The 19,684-nt window shown below is 43.8% G+C and overlaps 1 protein-coding gene across 2 annotated transcripts in view; it reads left to right on the forward strand.

Annotated features, from left to right (window-relative positions):
* The window catches only part of LOC140718199 (ephrin type-B receptor 2), a 443,811-nt gene that overhangs the window by 233,212 nt on the left and 190,915 nt on the right, over positions 1–19,684 (forward strand). For both annotated transcript variants that reach the window (XM_073031645.1, XM_073031646.1), the window contains exon 3: positions 9,646–10,330. In XM_073031645.1, coding sequence (XP_072887746.1) covers positions 9,646–10,330 — 685 coding nt within the window. The remainder of the gene's footprint in view (positions 1–9,645; positions 10,331–19,684) is intronic.

Below are 19,684 nucleotides of genomic sequence, written 5' to 3' on the forward strand. Positions count from 1 at the left end.
TAGCCAAGTTTCCATCGAACTCAATATATAAGCTAAACAACAACACACACAAAATGCTGGTGGATCACAGCAGGCCGGGCAGCATCTATAAGGAGAAGCACTGTCTATGTTTTGGGCCGAGACCCTTCGTCAGGACTAACTGAAATGAAAGAAAGTAAGAGATTTGAGAGTAGTGGGGGGAGGGGGAAATGCGAAATGATAGGAGAAGACCGGAGGGGGTCGGATGAAGCTAAGAGCTGGAAAGGAGATTGCCGAAAGTGATATAGAGGTGGAGAAGGGAAAGGATCATGGGACGGGAGGCCTCGGGAGAAAGAAAGGGGGGGGACCGAGCGTAGGTGTCAGCGAAACGGTCTCCCAGTTTCCCAGATGTTTTGTGAGACCCGACGCAGACTGAGAGACCGTTTCGCTGACACCTAAGCTCGGTCTGCCAGAAAAAGCAGGATCTCCCAGTGGTCACACATTTTAATTCCACATCCCATTCCCATTCTGATATGTCTATCCATGGCCTCCTCTACTGTCAAAATTAATCCAAACTCAGGTTGGAGGAACAACACCTTATATACCAGCTGGGTAGCCTCCAACCTGATGGCATGAACATTGACTTCTCTAACTTCCGTTAATGCCCCTCTTCCCCTTCTTACCCCATCCCTGACATATTTAGTTGTTTGCCTGTTCTCCATCTCCCTCTGGTGCTTCCCTTTCTTTCTCCCGAGGCCTCCCGTCCCATGATCCTTTCCCTTCTCCAGCTCTGTATCACTTTCGCCAATCACCTTTCCAGCTCTTAGCTTCATCCCACCCCCTCCGGTCTTCTCCTATCATTTCGCATTTCCCCCTCCCCCCACTACTTTCAAATCTCTTACTTTCTTTCCTTTTGGTTAGTCCTGACGAAGGGTCTCGGCCCGAAACGTCGACAGTGCTTCTCCTATAGATGCTGTCTGGCCTGCTGTGTTCCACCAGCATTTTGTGGGTGGTGGTGTTTGAATTTCCAGCATCTGCAGATTTCCTCGTGTTTGTTCTTTAAATTCAATATATAAGTTTGCTGATGACACCGCAATTGTAGGCCGCATCTTGGGTAATGATGAGTCTGAGTACAGAGAGGAAATTAAGAACCTGGTGGCTTGGTGCGAAGACAATAACCTATCCCTCAACATCAGCAAGACGAAGGAATTGGTTGTTGACTTCAGGAGGAGTAGCAGACCGCACGACCCCATCTACATCGGTGGTGCGCAGGTGGAACAGGTCAAAAGCTTTAAGTTCCTCGGGGTGAATATCACAAATGACCTGACTTAGTCTAACCAAGCAGAGTCCACTGCCAAGAAGGCCCACCAGCGCCTTTACTTCCTGAGAAAGCTGAAGAAATTTTGCCTGTCCCCTAAAACCCTCACTAATTTTTATAGGTGCACCGTAGAAAGCATTCTTCTAGGGTGCATCACAACCTGGTATGGAAGCTGTCCTGTCCAAGACCGGAAGAAGCTACAGAAGATCGTGAACCTAGCCCAGCACATCACACAAACCAATCTTCCATCCTTGGACTCACTTTACACAATATGCTGTCGGAGCAGTGTTGCCAGGATAATCAAGGATAAGTCCCACCCAGCCAACACACTTTTTGTCCCACTTCCCTCCAGGGGAAGGTTCAGGAGCATGAAGATACGTACAGCCAGATTTGGGAACAGCTTCTTTCCAACTGTGATAAGACTGCTGAACGGATCCTGAACCGGATCTGGGCCGTACCTTCCAAATATCCGGACCTGACTTGCACTACCTTACTTTCCCTTTTCTATTTTCTAATTATGATTTATAATTTAAATTTTTATTATATTTACTTCGATTTGTACTTCAGGGAGCACAAAGCGCAGAAACAAATATCACTGTGATGATTGTACGCTCTAGTATCAATTGTTTGATGAGAATAAAATATTTGTAAATATCTTTACGTTACATCACCATCTAAATGTACAATGTGCAATTTATAGTAATCTATAATAAATAGTATGTACAACAGGACAGTCACATAGAATTGCATTGAAATACAATTGTATCAGCGTGAATTAATCAGTCTGACAGCCTGGTGGAAGAAGCAATCCTGGAGCCCGTTGGTCCTGGCCTTTATGCTGTGGTACCATTTCCCAGATGGTAGCAGCTCGGACAGTTTGTGGTTGGGGTGACTTGGGTCCCCAGTGATCCTCCAAGCCCTTTTTACGCACTTGTCTCTGTAAATGTCCTGAACAGTGGGAAGTTCACATCTACAAATGTGCTGGGCTGTCCACACCACTCTCTGCAGAGTCCTGCGATTGAGGGAGGTACAGTTCCCATACCAGGCAGTGGCGCAGACAGTCAGGATGCTCTCAATTGTGCCCTTGTAGAAAGTCCTTAGGATTTGGGGGCCCATACCAAACTTCTTCGACTGTCTGGGGTGAAAGAGGCACTGCTGTGCTTTTTTCACTACACAGCCGGTATGTACAGACCATGTGAGATCCTCGGTGATGTTTATGCCGAGGAACTTAAAGCTGTTCACCCTCTCAACCCCAGATCCATTGACATCAGTGGGGTTAGCTTGTCTCCTTTCCTCCTGTGGTCCACAACCAGCTCCTTTGTTTTTGTGACATCAAGGGGGAGGTTGTTTTTTTGACACCACTGTGTCAGAGAGATGACTTCTTCTCTGTAGGCTGTCTCGTTATTTGAGATAAGGCCACTCAATGTAGTATCATCAGCAAATTTAATTAGCAGATTGGGGCTGTGGGTGGTGACATAATCATGGGTATACAAAAAGTAAAGGAGGGGGCTTAGGACACAGCCCTGAGGGGCTCCTGTGTTGAGGATCAGAGGGACAGAGGTGAGGGAGCCCACTCTTACCACCTGCTGGCGATCTGATAGGAAGTCCAGGATCTAGCTGCACAAGGCAGGGTGAAGGCAGAGTTCTCTGAGCTTTTTGTCAAGCCTGGAGGGAATTATGGTGTTAAATACTGAACTATAGTCCAAGAACAGCATTCTCACATAAGCATCCTTCTTCTCCAGATGTGTAAGGATGGTGTGTAGAGCTATGGCTATTGTGTCATCTGTCGATCAGCTGCGTCGGTAGGCAAATTGTAGGGACTCCAGGTTGGGTGGTAGCATGCTGCAGATGTAGCCCTTAACCAGCCTCTCAAAGCATTTGCTTATTATTGAGGTGAGTGCAGCAGGACGCCAGTCATTCAGATGTGTTGCCTTGGTCTTTTGGGTGCAGGGACAATGGTTGATGTTTTGAAGCAGGAGGGCACTCTATACTGGGAGAGGGAGAGATTAAAAATGTCTGTAAACGCACCTGCCAGTTGTGCCGCGCAAATCCTGGGTACCCACCCTGGGATGCTGTTCGGTCCCGCAGCTTTACACCTCTCCACTCGTTGGAAACACCTGCGTACTTCAGTCTCAGAGATGACCGAGGTGCAGGTCACTTCGGCGGCTCTCCTCAAGGGCTCAGTGTTGGTAACGTTGAACCGAGCGTAAAAAAGATTTAGCTCATCAGAGAGCCATCCAGTCGTGTTGGCAGCACCACTGCGTTTAGCTTTGAAGTCTGCGATGGTGTGCAGACCTTGCCGTAAGCTGCGTGTTGGTGAACAGTTGTGTTTGGATCTTGTTCCTGTAGTGTTTCGCTGCCTTGATGACTTTGCGCAGATTGTAGCAGCATTTCTTGAGTTCCTGTTGGTCACCGGCAATGTAAGCTCTTTGTCGTGCAGTAAGTGTTGTTCGCATGGTACTGTTGATCCAAGGATTCTGTTTTGGATACACCCTGACTGATTTTTGGGGGGATTCAACGTCCTTGATGCACTTTTGGATGAAACTCATGACCCCTTCGTGAACTCAGAGACGTCCTCATCATGAAAGACATTCCAGTTGATGTCATCAAAGCAGTTCTGTAGCAGTTCGGCCCAACACTGGACAGTTTTAACTATGGCCGCCTCTTGTTTCAGCTTCTGCCTGTAGATCGGCAGAAGCAAGATGGAGGAGTGATCCGACTTTCCAAGTGGTGGACGGAGGAGCGCTTTGTAAGCATTGCGGAAGGGAAAGTAGCAGTGATCAAGTATGCTTCTCATGTGCACACTTGAATGTTTTGACAAAACTTCGGAGAGACCTTTCAGCTCTATGAAAGTCACCGGTGATGATGAAGGCAGCCTCTGGGTGTGCAGTCTCCAGGGTGTTGATGGTCTCGTACAATTCCTTGAGAGGCTGGTCAGTAGCGGTCTGAGGCAGAATGTTTGCTGCTGTGATGATAACAGCTGTGAACTCCCTGGGCAGCAAAAGGATTTGAGGGCACACACATTCTGCGGGTCGCAACAAGCATTGTTGACCATGAAGCATACCCCACCTTTACACTTCCCAGAGAGGCTTTTTGACCTGTCTGTCTGGGACAGGGAGAAATCTGGATGGCGTGGTCTTGTATCTCTTCCCTCAGACAGGACTGCACAAAGCAGAAAATGTTGCATTCCTTTGTTTCCCATTGCTAGGAGATTATGCCTCTCAGATCACACAGCTTATTTTCCAGGGACTGAACATTAGCCAGGAGTATGCTTGGGAGCAATGGCCGATTAGCACGCTGTCTCAAACTCACCAGGACGCTGGCCCTTCTCACTCGCCTCCGGCACTGCTTCTGAGGTAGCGGTGATGTAGCAAATGAGACCCCCATGGATTGTGTAAACAGAGGTTCCCAGTGTATAAAAGGCAGCACGTTGTGGGTAAATGCTGTCTTCCCGATGTTCGGATCTGATATGATTATCAGCTTCTTGAACAAGAAATGTGAAGGAAATTGCAGAAATTAGCAGTACATTGTAAAGTTCATACAGAGCTTGCAACACAGCCACTGTACACAACGCCATCTTGTCTGTTCGTGATTTCTGTGCTGATTGCATTGCCAAATTAAGCTAACCTCATCAGCCTGCTCATGATCTCTATAGCTCTATCCTTGTCTGTCTGAATGCCTGACAACAGTTTCCAATCACTTGCCACGAACTGTATAAAAAAAACTTTCCCCATACATCAACTGGAAACTTTGCCCCTATCACCTTAAATGAATATCCTGATAAAAGATTCTGACTGTCTAATCTATCAATTCCTCTTGTAATTTTATAAACTTCTATCAAACTCCTCTCAGGCTCTGATGTTCCAGTGAGAACAAGTCAAGTTTGTCCAACCTCTGCTTGTAGCAGATGCCCTCTAATCGAGGCAACATTCTGGTAAATCACTTATGTACCCTTTCCAACGCCTCCACATCCTTCCTGTGATGTGACAACCAGACCACATGCAATACCTACGGATGAATTTTCTGTTAACAGTGAGGTCCGTTCCCTTGGCTCTATCTGTTGGTAGCCTAATCCTTCAGTCCGTGCTGTCAATGATTTATGCCATTGGCAAGTTTATAACTGTGGTTTCTATCTCATCTAGATCATTTTTAAGAATGTCATGAAGACATTTGGTTCAGAGACCATTCAGCCCTCCAGGTTCTCAGCAACGTGCTGCAGACATTTTGTTAACTATTTTCATTGGATTGCTCTGAGGGAATTGCTGGTTACCAGTCCAAGGAATATCTATTAATCTGTTAAAGTTTTCATAATATTCGGACACAGAAGACACCTATGAAGAGAGATTGAGTCGTCTGGGACTATACTCCCTGAAGTTCAGAAGAATGAGAGGGGATCTTAAAGAAGCATACAAAATTTTGGAAGGGTTAGATAAGATAGAAGTAGGAAAGTCGTTTCCATTGGGAGGTGATACTAGAACTAGGGGACATTGCCTCAAGATTCAAAGGAGAAGATTTAGGATGGAAATGAGGAGAAACAGTCTTTCCCAGAGAGTGGTGAATCTGGAATTCTCTGCCCAGGGAATCAGTTGAGGTTTCCTCACTAAATATATTTAAGAAACATTTAGATAGATTTTTACATTGTAGGGAATTAAGGGTTATGGGGAAAAGGCAGGTAGATGGAGCTGCATTTACAGACAGATCAGCCATGATCTTATTGAATGGCGGGGCAGCCTCGATGGGCTGGATGGCCTACTCCTGCTCCTATTTCTCATGTTCTTATGTAGACTCTGAAGATTCTGGAAATCTTGAGCAACACAGCTTGTTCATGAACTTCTTGACTGCAGATGTTGAGGTGAATGGTCTCTAATTCTTTGCTTTCTCCCTTACACTTTTCTTAAACAGTAGAACCAGCCCAACAATAACCTCAAGGTTGAAGTCTTCATGTCTGTTCCAATGTGAAGGAATTGTTTCCACATTCAGAGAATATTGAAAATTTAGTGTTTGGACATCTGTAAAACTGCCATCTACTTCCATTAAACTCTGTGTTCAAAACTATCCACATGGTATCACTTGCTTTCATTTCTTTCTTCAATATGGAAACTGGTTTTATGTTACTTTTGATGCCAATGTATATACTGACTGCAATTGACATATTTATTTTTTCAATATTTTCATGCATTGCATTGTACTGCTTCACTAAGTTAACGAATTTAATGACATATGCCGGTGATATTAAACCTGATTCTGATGTGTACAAAAGGAAACAACAGTTTCCTTGAGGTATCTAACTGGTTAACATCTTCTTCCATGTAATGTTAATGTAAAAAGTTAACTGTCGAAACTGTATACTTATTTTTGACATTTCTTTCTTCACTTCAACAAATCCCCTAAACTATTTCTGCATCCTGGGAATTTGCTTGGTCACCACACTGATCTCCTGTTGTTTTGCCCTTTTGCAGGTTTACACATTTTCTGTTGCAGTGTATTGGAGTCGGATGATGAAATCTCAAAACTGTAAACGTTACACAGATCTCCCTTTGGAAAGCTGTGCTGAGCTTCACCATGTTGTAGTCACTAGAGTGTTAACTAAATCCAGTTAATATGTATGTATTGTTAAAGACTATAATGATGTAGCAGTTCGCTGCAAAAAAATAGCTTGAATGCACTTCAAAAAATGCTGTCATTTCAGTGTGCTCACTAATCTACTTGAAATGTAAATGTCCCTCTGTACTATTGTCACTTGGCTTTGTCTGATCTCTGCATTTTTTTGCATTATATCAATTCACAGTTGTGGCAGGGGGCTGTGCCAGGGTCCCAAATCCTTTTCTATTTCTTAATTCAACCCATGAAGTCCTCACTGTCTGATTGCTCTCTCATGTCGTCTTTCATCATTGAAATGATTTTCTTTGACTATTCCTTCACACTCAGTTTTTATCTGTATTTACTCACATAATCTCCAGGAATGTCATGCTGTCCCATCCCAGGAATAGCTTCCACATCAAACTGCCTGAGATTAAGCTACTTCTATGATTCATTCAACATTTATATTTCTGTCTGTAGTTTGGCTTTGGATGCATGATTTCCTTTGTTTTATTTGTCTGAAGAACTGAGTGCTGAGTGGTCTGCACTTTTTATTCTCCTGAACTTTCCTTAAGGTGTTTACAGTTTTCAACAATATATTCAGGATAGGAAGCCTGGATGCAGGCAGAGACATTTAGAGAAAAAATAATCTAAAAACCAAGAAAACTGCTGATCCTGAAAATCTGAAACATCAGAAAGTACTGGGAAAATTCTGCAGATTAAGTAGTATCTGCGATGGAAGAACAATTAATCCTTCAAATCTTTCATCACAAGTGGAACAATAAGAAAATGAGGGTGTCATAAATTACAGAGGGTGATACGTGATGAGACCAGGAGGAGTGGCTGTGATCAGGTGAAGACCAAGAGAATCAGGTGACATAGATGCTACTGTGGCTGTTGCAAATTGGTCTAGACTGCTGATTTGTCCTGAAGAGCTGGAGATAGAGAATGAAGCTTGAGGACAGAGGAGAAATGAGCAATGCTGGAGGAGATGCTAAATGCTGGATATGAGGGAGACTGCAGATGCTGGAATCTGGAACAAAAACAGATCAAGCAGCATCTGTGGAGGCAAAAGAAATAAGTAAATGTTTTGGGTTGAAACCCTGCAACAGAACTGAGAGTACAGGGGTCATCTGCCTGCCTCTGTCCCACCCGCATACAGATCCTGGTCATCCTAATGCAGGGTTTTGATCTGAAACATCAACCTCTTGCTTTAACCTCCAATGACACTGCTTGACCAGTTGAGTTTCTCCAGTGTTCTGGTTTTATTAAAGACAATGCTGGATACCCCCTGCAGGTAGGGCAGCATCTGGGAGAAAGACATTGTGAGTTAATAAAACAGGTTGATGAGCTGATCCGCTCTGACACAAATTGGAAAGGCAGGCTGTCTGTAATTGCTGGATTCGATACTGAGTCTGAAGAAGTGTTGAGTGGCAGTATAGTGAATGTGCCTTAAGTTAGCCTCTGCCAGAGCTGGGTAAAATGCCACTAAAACAGTGATCAGAGTGAGAGTGGGATGGAAAGCCAGTGCATTCACTTAGCGTGCTGCCTGTGGCCCCAGTGTGATCCTGGCCTCTTGTGTGATCCTGGATCCAGTGTGACCCTGGCTTCCTGTGCGATCCTGGATCCAGTGTGACCCTGGCTTCCTGTGCGATCCTGGCCCCAGTGTGACCCTGGCTTCCTGTGTGATCCTGGCCTCCAGTGTGACCCTGGCTTCCTGTGTGATCCTGGCCTCCAGTGTGACCCTGGCCTCCTGTGTGATCCTGGCCTCCAGTGTGACCCTGGCTTCCTGTGCGATCCTGGATCCAGTGTGACCCTGGCCTCCTGTGCGATTCTGGATCCAGTGTGATCCTGGCCTCCTGTGTGATCCTGGCCCCAGTGTGTTCCTAGTCTCCAGTGTGACCCTGGCCTCCTGTGTGATCCTGACTTCCAGTGTGATCCTGGTCCCAGTGTGTTCCTGGCCTCCAGTGTGACCCTGGCCGCAGTGTAACCCTGGCCTCCGTTGTACAGAACACATTCTCTCTGTGGCTCTGTGAGGTTGTTGCAGGTGCTCAGCTTTGTTTACATCTTCCAGAAGACGCATCCAGGGGTACATTAATGTACTACATTGAAGGACTAGTTTCCATGACAGGTTGAAGTCTCCTCTACATTAGACAAATGAAAACCAGACAGTCTGGGAGGGAGACCTGTAGAAATTTCCAGCATTTTCTGTTTCTGCTTGAGGAGAAATATTCATGTTTTTTTTTGCTCATTGTCATTCCCAATTTCCTTTCTGCTCAGTGGCACACCTGACAGTGCTACTGGTTCCCAGGCCCAGTTATCATCTCCAGCACTGTCTGTGTGGAGTTTGCACATTTTCCCGGAGACTGCTGGCTTCCATTAGGTCCCTCTCATATCCCAGAGACATACAGGTTGGCAGGGTAATTGGCTGCTGTAACTTGACCCAGTGGGTGGTTGAGTCTGGGGGGAGGTAAGTAGGAATGTGGGGAGAGTGAGATGGGATTAGTACAGTATTGGTGGTTGATGGTCAACATGGACTAGACGGCCCTAAGCGCGTGCTTCCATGCTGTACGAATCTACATAATTTGAAATCCTAGAGGTTTCAGTGGGTGTGCTGACCATACCTGACGCTCGCTGTATTCAACTCCAGACGTGCCAAAGTGGGTAACAAACCCAGGAGAAAGGCACTTGGTTATTGCCTGATTTGTGTGTGGTTTTAGGGTCCTCAATCAGCAGTATCTGTGATTCATGTTGTTTGCCGGATCATCATTTTACCTTTTCTGTTCCAGTGGGAAGAAGTTAGCGGATACGATGAGACCATGAACACAATCAGAACATACCAGGTCTGCAACGTGTTTGAAGCCAGTCAGAACAACTGGCTCCGCACCAATTACATCAAACGTAGAGGGGCCCAACGCATTCACGTGGAGATGAAGTTTTCTGTCCGTGACTGTAGTAGCATTCCTAATGTGCCCGGCTCTTGTAAAGAGACATTTAATCTCTACTACTATGAATCTGACACAGATTCAGCAACCAAGACAACTCCACAGTGGATGGAAAATCCGTGGATGAAAGTTGACACGATTGCAGCAGATGAAAGCTTTTCCCAGGTGGATTTAGGAGGGAGAGTGATGAAGATTAACACAGAAATACGAAGTTTTGGCCCAGTGTCGAAGAATGGTTTTTATCTGGCATTTCAGGATTATGGGGGATGCATGTCACTGATAGCGGTCAAAGTCTTCTACCGAAAGTGCCCATGGGTCATCCAGAACGGAGCAATCTTCCAGCAGACTCTGTCTGGAGCAGAGAGCACATCTCTGGTAGTGGCTCGGGGGACCTGTGTCCCCAATGCTGAGGAAGTGGACGTGCCCATCAAGCTGTACTGCAATGGAGATGGAGAGTGGATGGTTCCCATAGGCCGCTGCATGTGTAAAGCTGGCTATGAGTCAGTGGAGAACGGCACTGTCTGTCAAGGTAAGAGTATGTCTGTTCACAAGCTCATTTGCTGTGATTGGGCAGTGCGGAGTGGGGATCTGAGCCAGTGCAAGGGATTGGGTTACTTACATTTTTCTACATTCTTCCCTGTGTTTGAATGTTTGTAGTTTATTACATTTCCCATCAGGAAATAGAAATTCAAATATAACAAAGAGTAATTTAAAACGGTAGTGTAGAACAGATCAGAACAGCCCAGATTCACAGTACCTGTCAGTGTAAACATTCATGGAAATGGAACTGTGCAGAATCTGGTGCTGGGCTCTATTAGTGTCATTCAAAGTTCAATTATACAGGATTCCCAGTTCTGCAGAGCAGTGAACTGCAAGTAAATAACAAATGTATCAGATGGTGCTGGGTGTGTCTTCTTTGTGATTGTAACAGACCATTCTCTGAAGCCTCCACCACCTTCCATATGGTCACACCACAGTACACATCTTACTCTCTCCTCTTTCAGAATTCTGTTTCATTCCATCCTTGAGTCCAGTCCCCACTCCCCTTTGCATGGCATGTCCATTCCCTCTTATCTCTCCCCTTCCCACAATCCAAGTGCACAAACATTCCTCATCCCGATCTGATAACCATAGTATGGTGACGAGCACTGGAAATTCAGTATTCCAGGGTCATATCCAAAGGAATCATCAAATGGGGAGAGAGGGGGCCTTGGAAGGTGGTGCAGAGTGACAGTGATGCTGTGGAGTTGGTTTATTATTCCCCTCTGAAGGGACTGAAGAGACAAGTGTCTGTAAGATGTTCCTCACAACAAGTTAACATACAAATGGGAGAACACCAGCGGAACTCGACACCTGCCCTGCTCCTGATACTATTCCCACTCTGACCTCCTTCTCCATCTGCCTTTTACCTTCTTTCTGGGATCCAACTATCATTTGCCAGCAACTGTTTAACCCCCTTCCCCTTGCTATCTCCCCTCTACTTCCAGTCCAGATTTTATTCCAGATGTATTCCTGCCTGGTTGGATGCTTGACAGCATTCCACCCCCCTCAGTAAAGTCAATTCCTTTGCACCTATTCCAACCTCTCCTCATGGCGTACAGTGCTGTTGGGTTCCTGTTGACCTACATTCTGCCTCGTTTTTTGTCATTCGCCATGATGCATACCAGCATCCCCTTAGTCCCCCTTATTATGGCCCGCTCCTCATTTTGGAATGGGGAGAAAAGACTTTTATCACAGATAAGAGGGGTAAACTTTACTACTTTGGTAGATTACCCCGGCCCACCAAGATTTGCAATATCTTGCTGCCATGTCCCTGACCTGAAAACATACCTTGAGCGTGACAGCTCACTTCTGGATGACCCAGAGGCACCTGCTGTTCCTCCACCCATGGAACATAGGACCCAAGTCTGGTGGCTAGTCCAAGCTCCAGACAGGTTCGCAGTGCCAGTTTTAGTGAATTCGGGGGGGGGGGGGGGGGGGGGGGGAGGCCTGAGTACGGTAACGTAATTGGGAGAAATGTAGATAATTTACAACCACCACCATTGAGTTGGGGTCTTGATTTAAGAGGTTGGTCTGACATGATGACTTTACTACAGAAAAGGTTGTTTAGTGCACTTTTTTTGTGTAGGTTTTGGAGTTCAATCAAATGTGTTACGGGTTTCATTAAATATAAAACACCTCACTTTGTTTTATTTGCAGAAACCTACATGTTCATGGTGCAGACCAAGCTAGTTCTAATTTCCTGCATTTAGACTATCCAGCCCCACCCCTTAATATTTCTATCCAAGTGCTTCTTAAATGGTACTATTGTATCATTTAAATGATATTATTGTCACAATTTGAAGTTGTGAGTGAGAGAGAGACATTGTTGCAAGATGGAAGCAATTTTTATTTGAGCAATAAAAGAAGGGAGGTGACAGAGGAGCTGCCATTGTTGGAGTGGGAGGGTTTGGCAAGAACAGCTTGGACAGGCACAGGCAGAAATTCGAAGTGAATTTCTAGTAAGTTTTTGTCACTTTCTTTGTCTAAAAGTACAAGTTCTAGAAGAGCTCCTGTCTCCCTGATAACTACAGCTGCACAAAGTGCATCGAGCTGCAGCTTCTTAGAGACTGACTTAAGGAACTGGACCTGCGGCTCGATGACCTTCAACTCAAACAGGAAAATGAGGAGGTGATAGGTAGGAGGCAGGTACTGGGTGACTGTAGGAGAGGGAAAGGGAATAGGCAGCTAGTGCATAATACCTCTAAGGCCAATCCCCTTAATAATAGGTATACCACTTTGGATACTACTGGGGGGAAATGACCTACTGAGGATAAGCTGCAGTGACCAGGTCTCTGGGGAAGAGGATAGAAGAAGAGTGAAGTAGTAACAAGGAATTTCATAGAGGAGTAGACAGGAGATGAAAAAGAAATCCAGATTGTATCTTCTCTCTCAGGTGCCAGGGACAGGGATGTATCAGATCAGGTCCATAGCATTCTACAGGGAGAGGGTGAGCAGCCAGAAGTCATGGTACATATTGGCACCAATGAGATTGGTAGGGAAAGGGAGGTGGATCTGAAGAGCGAATATAGTGAGTTTGGTAGAAAGCTGAAAAGCAGGACATCCAAGGTAGTAATCTCTGGATTGCTGCCTGTGTATGTGCCAGTGTTGTAGTGTGTATGTGACTGTTGGCCATTGCAATATCCATGCCAGTATCTTTCCTGTAATGCCATGGGACTTTATCTTGTTAAGCAGCCTCATGTGTGGCACCTTATCAAATGCTTTCTGAAAATCCAAGTAAATTACAACCACTGCCTCTCCGTTATCTACCCTGCTTGTTACTTCTTTAAAGAAATCTAACAGATTTGTCAGGGAAGATTTCCCTTTACAGAAACCATGCTGACTTTGACTTGTTTTATCATTAGTCTCCAAGTACCTCGAAACCACATTCTTAGTAACAGACTCCAACACTTTCCCAACAACTGAAGTTGGGCTAACTGGCCTATAATTTCCTTTCTTTTGCCTTCCTCCCTTCTTAAAGAGTGGAGTGACATTTGGAATTTTCCAGTCCCCCAGGACCATGCCAGAATCAAGTGATTCTTGAAAGATCATGACCAATGCATTCATTATTTCTTCAGCAACCTCTCTTAGGACTCTGGGATGTAGTCCATCTGGTCCAGGTGACTTATCCACTTTAAGACCTTTTTCCTTTGTAATAGCAATGCCACCTACTCCTGCTCCCTGATGCTCTCGGACCTCTTGCACAGTGAAGATAGATACAAAATACCAATTAAGTTCATCTGCCATTTCTTTATCCCCCATTACTGCCTCACAAGCATCATTTTCCAATGGTCCAATATCAACTCTCACCTCCCTTTTATTCTTTATATAACTAAAAAACTTTATGTATCCTGCTTTACATTATTGGCTAATCTGTCCTCATATTTCATCTTTTCCCTTTGTATAGCTTTTTTAGTTGCCTTTTGTTGGAATTTAAAAGCTTCTAAATCATTCAACTTCCCACTCACTTTTGCTACCTTATAAGCCCTTTCCTTGGCTTTTATGCAGTCTTTAACTTCCCTTGACAACCATAGTTGCCCCCCAGTGGCATTTGAGAACTTCTTTCTCAGTGGGACATATACTATCCTGTGCCTTGTGAACTATTTCGAGAAACTTCAGCCAACTCTGCTCTGCCAACATCCCCGCCAGTATCCTCCTGTAATCCATCTGGGCAAGCTCCTCTCTCATGCCTCTAAAATTCCCTTTATTCCATTGCGATACTGATACGTGTAACTTATGCTTCTCCCTCTCAAACTGCAGTATGAATTCAAACACATGATCACTGCCTCATAAGGGTTCCTTTACATTAATCTCCCTAATAAGATCTGGATTATTACACAACACCCAATCTAAGATTGCTTTTCTCTGAGTTGGCTCAAACACAAGCTGCTCTAAAAAGCCATCTTGTAGGCGTTCAACAAATTCGCGATCTGACACCAATCTGATGTTCCCAAACCCCTTGCATATTGAAATCCCCCCCCCCCCCCATTACAATTGTTCATTATCCTTATTACATGCCTTTTCCAGCTCCCTTTGCAATCTTAATCCTACATCTTGGCTACTATTTGGAGGCCTATATATGATTCCCATAATGGTTTTTCACCCTTGCAGTTTCTCAACTCCACCCACAAAGCTTCACAATTCTCTGACGCTATGTCACCTCTTCCTAAAGATGTAATTCTTTCTCTTACCAACAGAACCACACCACTGCTTGTGCCTTCTTGCATACCCTTTTGATATGAAGTATATCCTTTGATGTTAAGCTTCCAATTATGGCCTTCTTTCAGCCATGACTCAGTGATGCCCACAATGCCATGCCGAGTTATTGTGCCACGAGTTTGTCCACCTTATTCTAAATACTACATGCATTTAAATACAGTACCTGCAGTCCTGCATTCTTTGCCTTTTTCAATTTTGTCTCTGTGATACAGTTTAACTCTGCTTTGTCTGCATTTATACTCAGTTATTGTCTTGTCCCTCCTTACATTCATGCTACACCCACAATCTACTTGTAAACTTGTCGGCTCATCCTCAGCTCTATCATCTTGGTTCCCGTTCCCCGCCATATTAGCTTAAGTCAATCTCAGCAGCTCTATGGTCATGCACTTTAGTAGAAAGAATTAAGGCATAGTCTATTTTAAAATCTGAGAGGTAGAGGGACTTGGCAGTCCATGTATAGGATTCCCCAAAGTTTAACTTGCAGTTAGAATCTGTGTTAAGGAAGGCAAATTCAATTTTAACTTTCATTTTGAGAGGACTAGAATATAAGAGCAAGGCTTTAATGCTGACTGTTTACACTTGGAGTACTGTGAGCATTTTGGAAGAGATGCAATGACATTGGAGAAGGTCCAGAGGTCGTTCATGAAAATGATTCTGGGAACGAAAGTGTTAACTTGTGAAGAATGTTTGATGGCTCTGGAGTTTAGAAGAATGAGGGAGGACTTCATTGAAACCTATCAAGGATTGAAAGGCTTAAATAGAGTAGATGTGAGAAGGATGTTTCCTATTATGGGTGAGGTCGGATGAGAGGATACAGCTTCAGCCAAAGGGCAGTGAGTCTGTGGAATTCATCGCCACAGGTGGCCTTGGAGGCCAGATCATTGGGCAAATTTAAGGTGGAGGTTGATAGGTCATTGATTAGTCAGGGCATCAAAGGTTACAGGGAGATGGCATGACAGTGGGATTGAGATGGATAATAAATCAGCCATGATGGACTGGCATAGCAGACTCCATGTCTGAATGGCCTAATGCTGCTCCTATGTCTTACAGCCTTATGGTACAGTACATGCCTCAACCACTTCCTTTGGCAACTCATTCCATATACTCACCACCCTTTGCTTCTCCAGTCATTTTAAATCTTTTCCCTCTCACCTTAAATCTCCCCTTCCCTTGAGATAAAATCATCATGGTCCACGTTATCCATGCCTCTCATTATTTTGAACATTTCTGTCCGGCCTTTCAGCATTCTCCTACATTCCAAGGAATAAAGCCTAGCCTTTTCCAAGCTCTCCCTATAACTCAGGCCTTGATAACATTCTCATAAATCTTTTCTGTGCTCTTTCTAGTTTAACCACATTTTCCTATAACAGTGTAAGTAAAATGTTGACAGTATTCCACGCACAACTTCAACATTGACTTAAATGTCTCTTAAACATAGTGATTATATCTGGTTCCACCATCCCTGTCAATGAGTTCCAGATTAAATTGCTCTTTCTGCAATAAAATAAAACTCTTTACCATCTCACCCTGAGACCTCAGCTGATTTGTTTTGATCTCCCTACCATGAGAATAAACATTTTGACTATCTTCATATCTATGGCTTTTATTATAAACCTCTAGCAGGTCACCCCTCGGCCACCTTTGTCCAGGGAAATCAATCTCAGCCTATTCAATGTCTCCACCTAACCAGTGACCTCCAATCCAGCTGGCAAATCCATAATCTGTAGATCAACCATATCCTTCTTCGTCAACCAGAAATGCTTCAAGTGCACTCTTACCAGTGTTTTGTGACATGATAGCTCTTGTATTCTGTGCTGCTACCATGCTTAAGGAGGGAGTAGGACAAGAATCAGGAAACATATCCACTTTTTATATTAAGATCTGGTGTTGCAAAGGTTCTGGAGTCAAATTTCCGGAAAGGAATAGCTGGTCATTTAGAAAAGCTTAATATAATCAAACCAAGAGCACATGGGTTTTGAAAAGTAAGTATTGGGAGATGTATCTTATCAAGGAATGAGGATTGATTATCATATCAAAGATAGGGAGGGAATAAACAGATCTTTTCTAAGTTAGAAAGATAGAACTAGCTCTCAGCCATTCACTATTTACATCAATGAGCTGGGGGAATGAAGAGTGCAGGGTATCCAAGTCTGCCAATGACACAAAAATAGGTGTACAGCTCATTGCCACAAGGATATTGATAAATTCAATGAGTGGGGAAAAAGCTTGGCAAATGGAGTTTAATGTGGGGAAAATCATGAGTTTGTAAATTGGCAAATTGGTTCATTATTGTGACACGTACCAAGGTACAGTGAAAAATATAGCTTGCATTTCATCCTTACAGATCAATTCATTACACAATGCATTGAGATGGTACCAGGTAAAACAACAACGGAGTACGGAATAAGGTGTTAAAATTACAGTGAAAAGCAGTTCAGCCAGACAATTACCGGTAGGTGCAAGGCCATAATGAGGTAGATGGTGAGGTCAAGAGACTGTCTTATCATGTCTTAGAGAGTGGGATGAAAGCAGTCCTTGGGCCTGGTAGTATATGTTTTTGGACTTGTACAATAGAGAGGGAGGGGTTAGAAGAGAGAATGTTTGGGGTGGGTGATGTCCTTGATTACGTTGGCTGGTTTACTGAGGCAGTAAGAATTATAGACAGAGTCCATAGACGGCGGCTCATTTCCACGATGTGCTGAGCTGTGTTCTCAACTCTCCGCAATTTCTTGTGATCACGGGCAGAGCAGTTGCCATACCAGAGATGATGTGACTGGATTGGATGCTTTCTATGGTGCATTGATAAAATTAGTGAGGATCAAAGGGGAAATGCCAAATTTCTTTAGCCTCCCGAGTAGTAGATGTACTGATGCATTCAATTAATGGTGGTGTCTATCTAGTCGAACTATGGGATATTGGTGATATTCACTTCTGAACCTTCTCAACCTCAGCACCATTGATGTAAAGAGGAATGCATGTATCACCTCTTCCCTGAAGTCAATGACTAGCTCTTTTGTTTTGCTGACACTGAGGGGAATGTTATGACAGGATACGCTAGGCTCTCTATCTCCTTCCTATAGTCTGGTTCATCATTACTTCAGATGCAGTCCACTACACTGGTATCATCTACAAACTTGTGGGTAGAGTTAGAGCAGAATCTGGCCAGCCTGTCTTGAGTGTCAGGGAGTAGAAGGCTGAGAATGTAGCCTCATAGGGCACTGGTGTTTAGGATAATCATGGCAGAGATGTAGCTGCCTAACCTTACTGATTGTGATCTGTTCGTCAGGAGGTGAAGCATCCAATTGCAAAGAAATGTTGACCCAGTGGTCCGGAGTTGACATCTGTCTTTACATACATTAGGTGTCTTTACTGTCCATATGAACCAGAGATGATTGTAGGGCTAAAGAGATGGTGTTTGAAGTATTTATTGAAGACATCAGACCCTTGGCTCCATACAAAGGTTTTCAATTTGGCCTTTGAGGAGTTCTTTTGCTTCCTAATATTTTTATGAGAGGTCTTGGAATTCTCTCTAATTCTGTCTGTCAGAGCTATTCTATGTTCCCTTTTTGCCCAGTTGTTTCCATCAGGTTGTACACTCAGAAAGAGAAATCAAATGGTAAGTTATCATCTAGATGCAAATGAGTGAAGTACAGCTGATGTTCTTGTGCCTGAAACACAAAGGCTCACAAGTATTTAAGAAGGCAAATGGCATCTTGACCTTTATTGCAATGGGGTTGGCATTTAGAATATGACAAGTTCTGTCAAAATTTGATCACTGGCACAGTTTTGTTCTCCTTATTTAACAATGGAATATCACCATTGGAAGTGATTCCTAGGATGGGAATTTGTCCTATCATACTGAAAGGCAGAGCAAGTGAAAGGGGTCACCTGACCTATTCCTGCCCTTTTTTTATGTTCTTGTGTAGGATTTGTTTAATCTATAACTTTTTCCACTTTCGGTGTAAAGTCATTCAGCTAAAATGTTAACACATTTTCACTCTGCTGCATCTGATGCCGAAGAGAATTCCAGCATTTTTTGTTTTTTTTATTTGATATCCAGCATCTGCGTTCTTGTTTTTGCCTGAAGCCATTGCATTTGTACAATTCAGAGATGCAGTAAGTGAGGCATCCCTCGTGCTGTGAGAGCTACTGATCTTCATGACAGTATGTCACTAGGCTCTCTATCTCCTTCTACTGGTGTGTCTCTGAAGCTCAGTCTTCAATGTTTCTACTCTCCATGGACTGCAGTCAAGCTCCTGCAGTGACGATTGACAGTGCACCATGCCTGATGTTTTTGCTGCCAGTATGTCAAGCACCAGTAACTGGTTAATTAGTAATGGGCACTCTGTGTCTACTTGACACTGACTATCTGTTCAATCTGAGAGAATATCTGTATCAGTGTGTAATCATGGCCAAATGTTCAGTAACCATTTCTATTAGGTTTCTTCCATTAGATCAATGATTTTCTCCTTAGTCACTATCAATTGTCTCAAACTCAATTGCTGTGTTGCAGAACTGGGGCATTTAGCTCTTGCATTTTGAGTCATAGAACTCTACAGCAGAGAAACAGGCCCACTGGCCCATTCAGTCCATGTTGAATTACTATTTTCCCTAGTCCCATCAACCTACACCTGGACCACAGCTCTCCATACCTCTCCCATCCATGTACCTATCCAATTTTCACTTAAATATTGAAATCAAACCTGTATCCACCACTTTCCTTCACAGGTTGTTCTGTTCTAACCGCTCTCTGAGTGAAGAAGTTCCCCCTCAAGTTCACCTTAAATATTTTACCTTACAGCAGAAATCTGTGACCTCTGATTCTAGTCTTATCCAATCTCAGTAGAAAAGGTCAGCTTGCATTTACCTTATTTATACCCTTCATAATTTTGTGTAACTCTATCAAGTATCCAATCTTTCCCTATAACTCAGATCTTCAAGTCCTCCCAACACCCTTTAAATCTTATTGATATATTTTATGTAGGTAGGTGACCAGAACTGCAAATAATACTCCAAATTATTGTGCATCTTCAACATGACATCCCATCTCTTGTAAGAAATACTTCAATTTATGAAGGCAAGTGTGCCAAAAGATATTTTCACAACCCTATCTATCAGTGACACA

The sequence above is a fragment of the Hemitrygon akajei genome, chromosome 29, assembly GCF_048418815.1.
Source record: "Hemitrygon akajei chromosome 29, sHemAka1.3, whole genome shotgun sequence".
NCBI lineage: Eukaryota > Metazoa > Chordata > Chondrichthyes > Myliobatiformes > Dasyatidae > Hemitrygon > Hemitrygon akajei.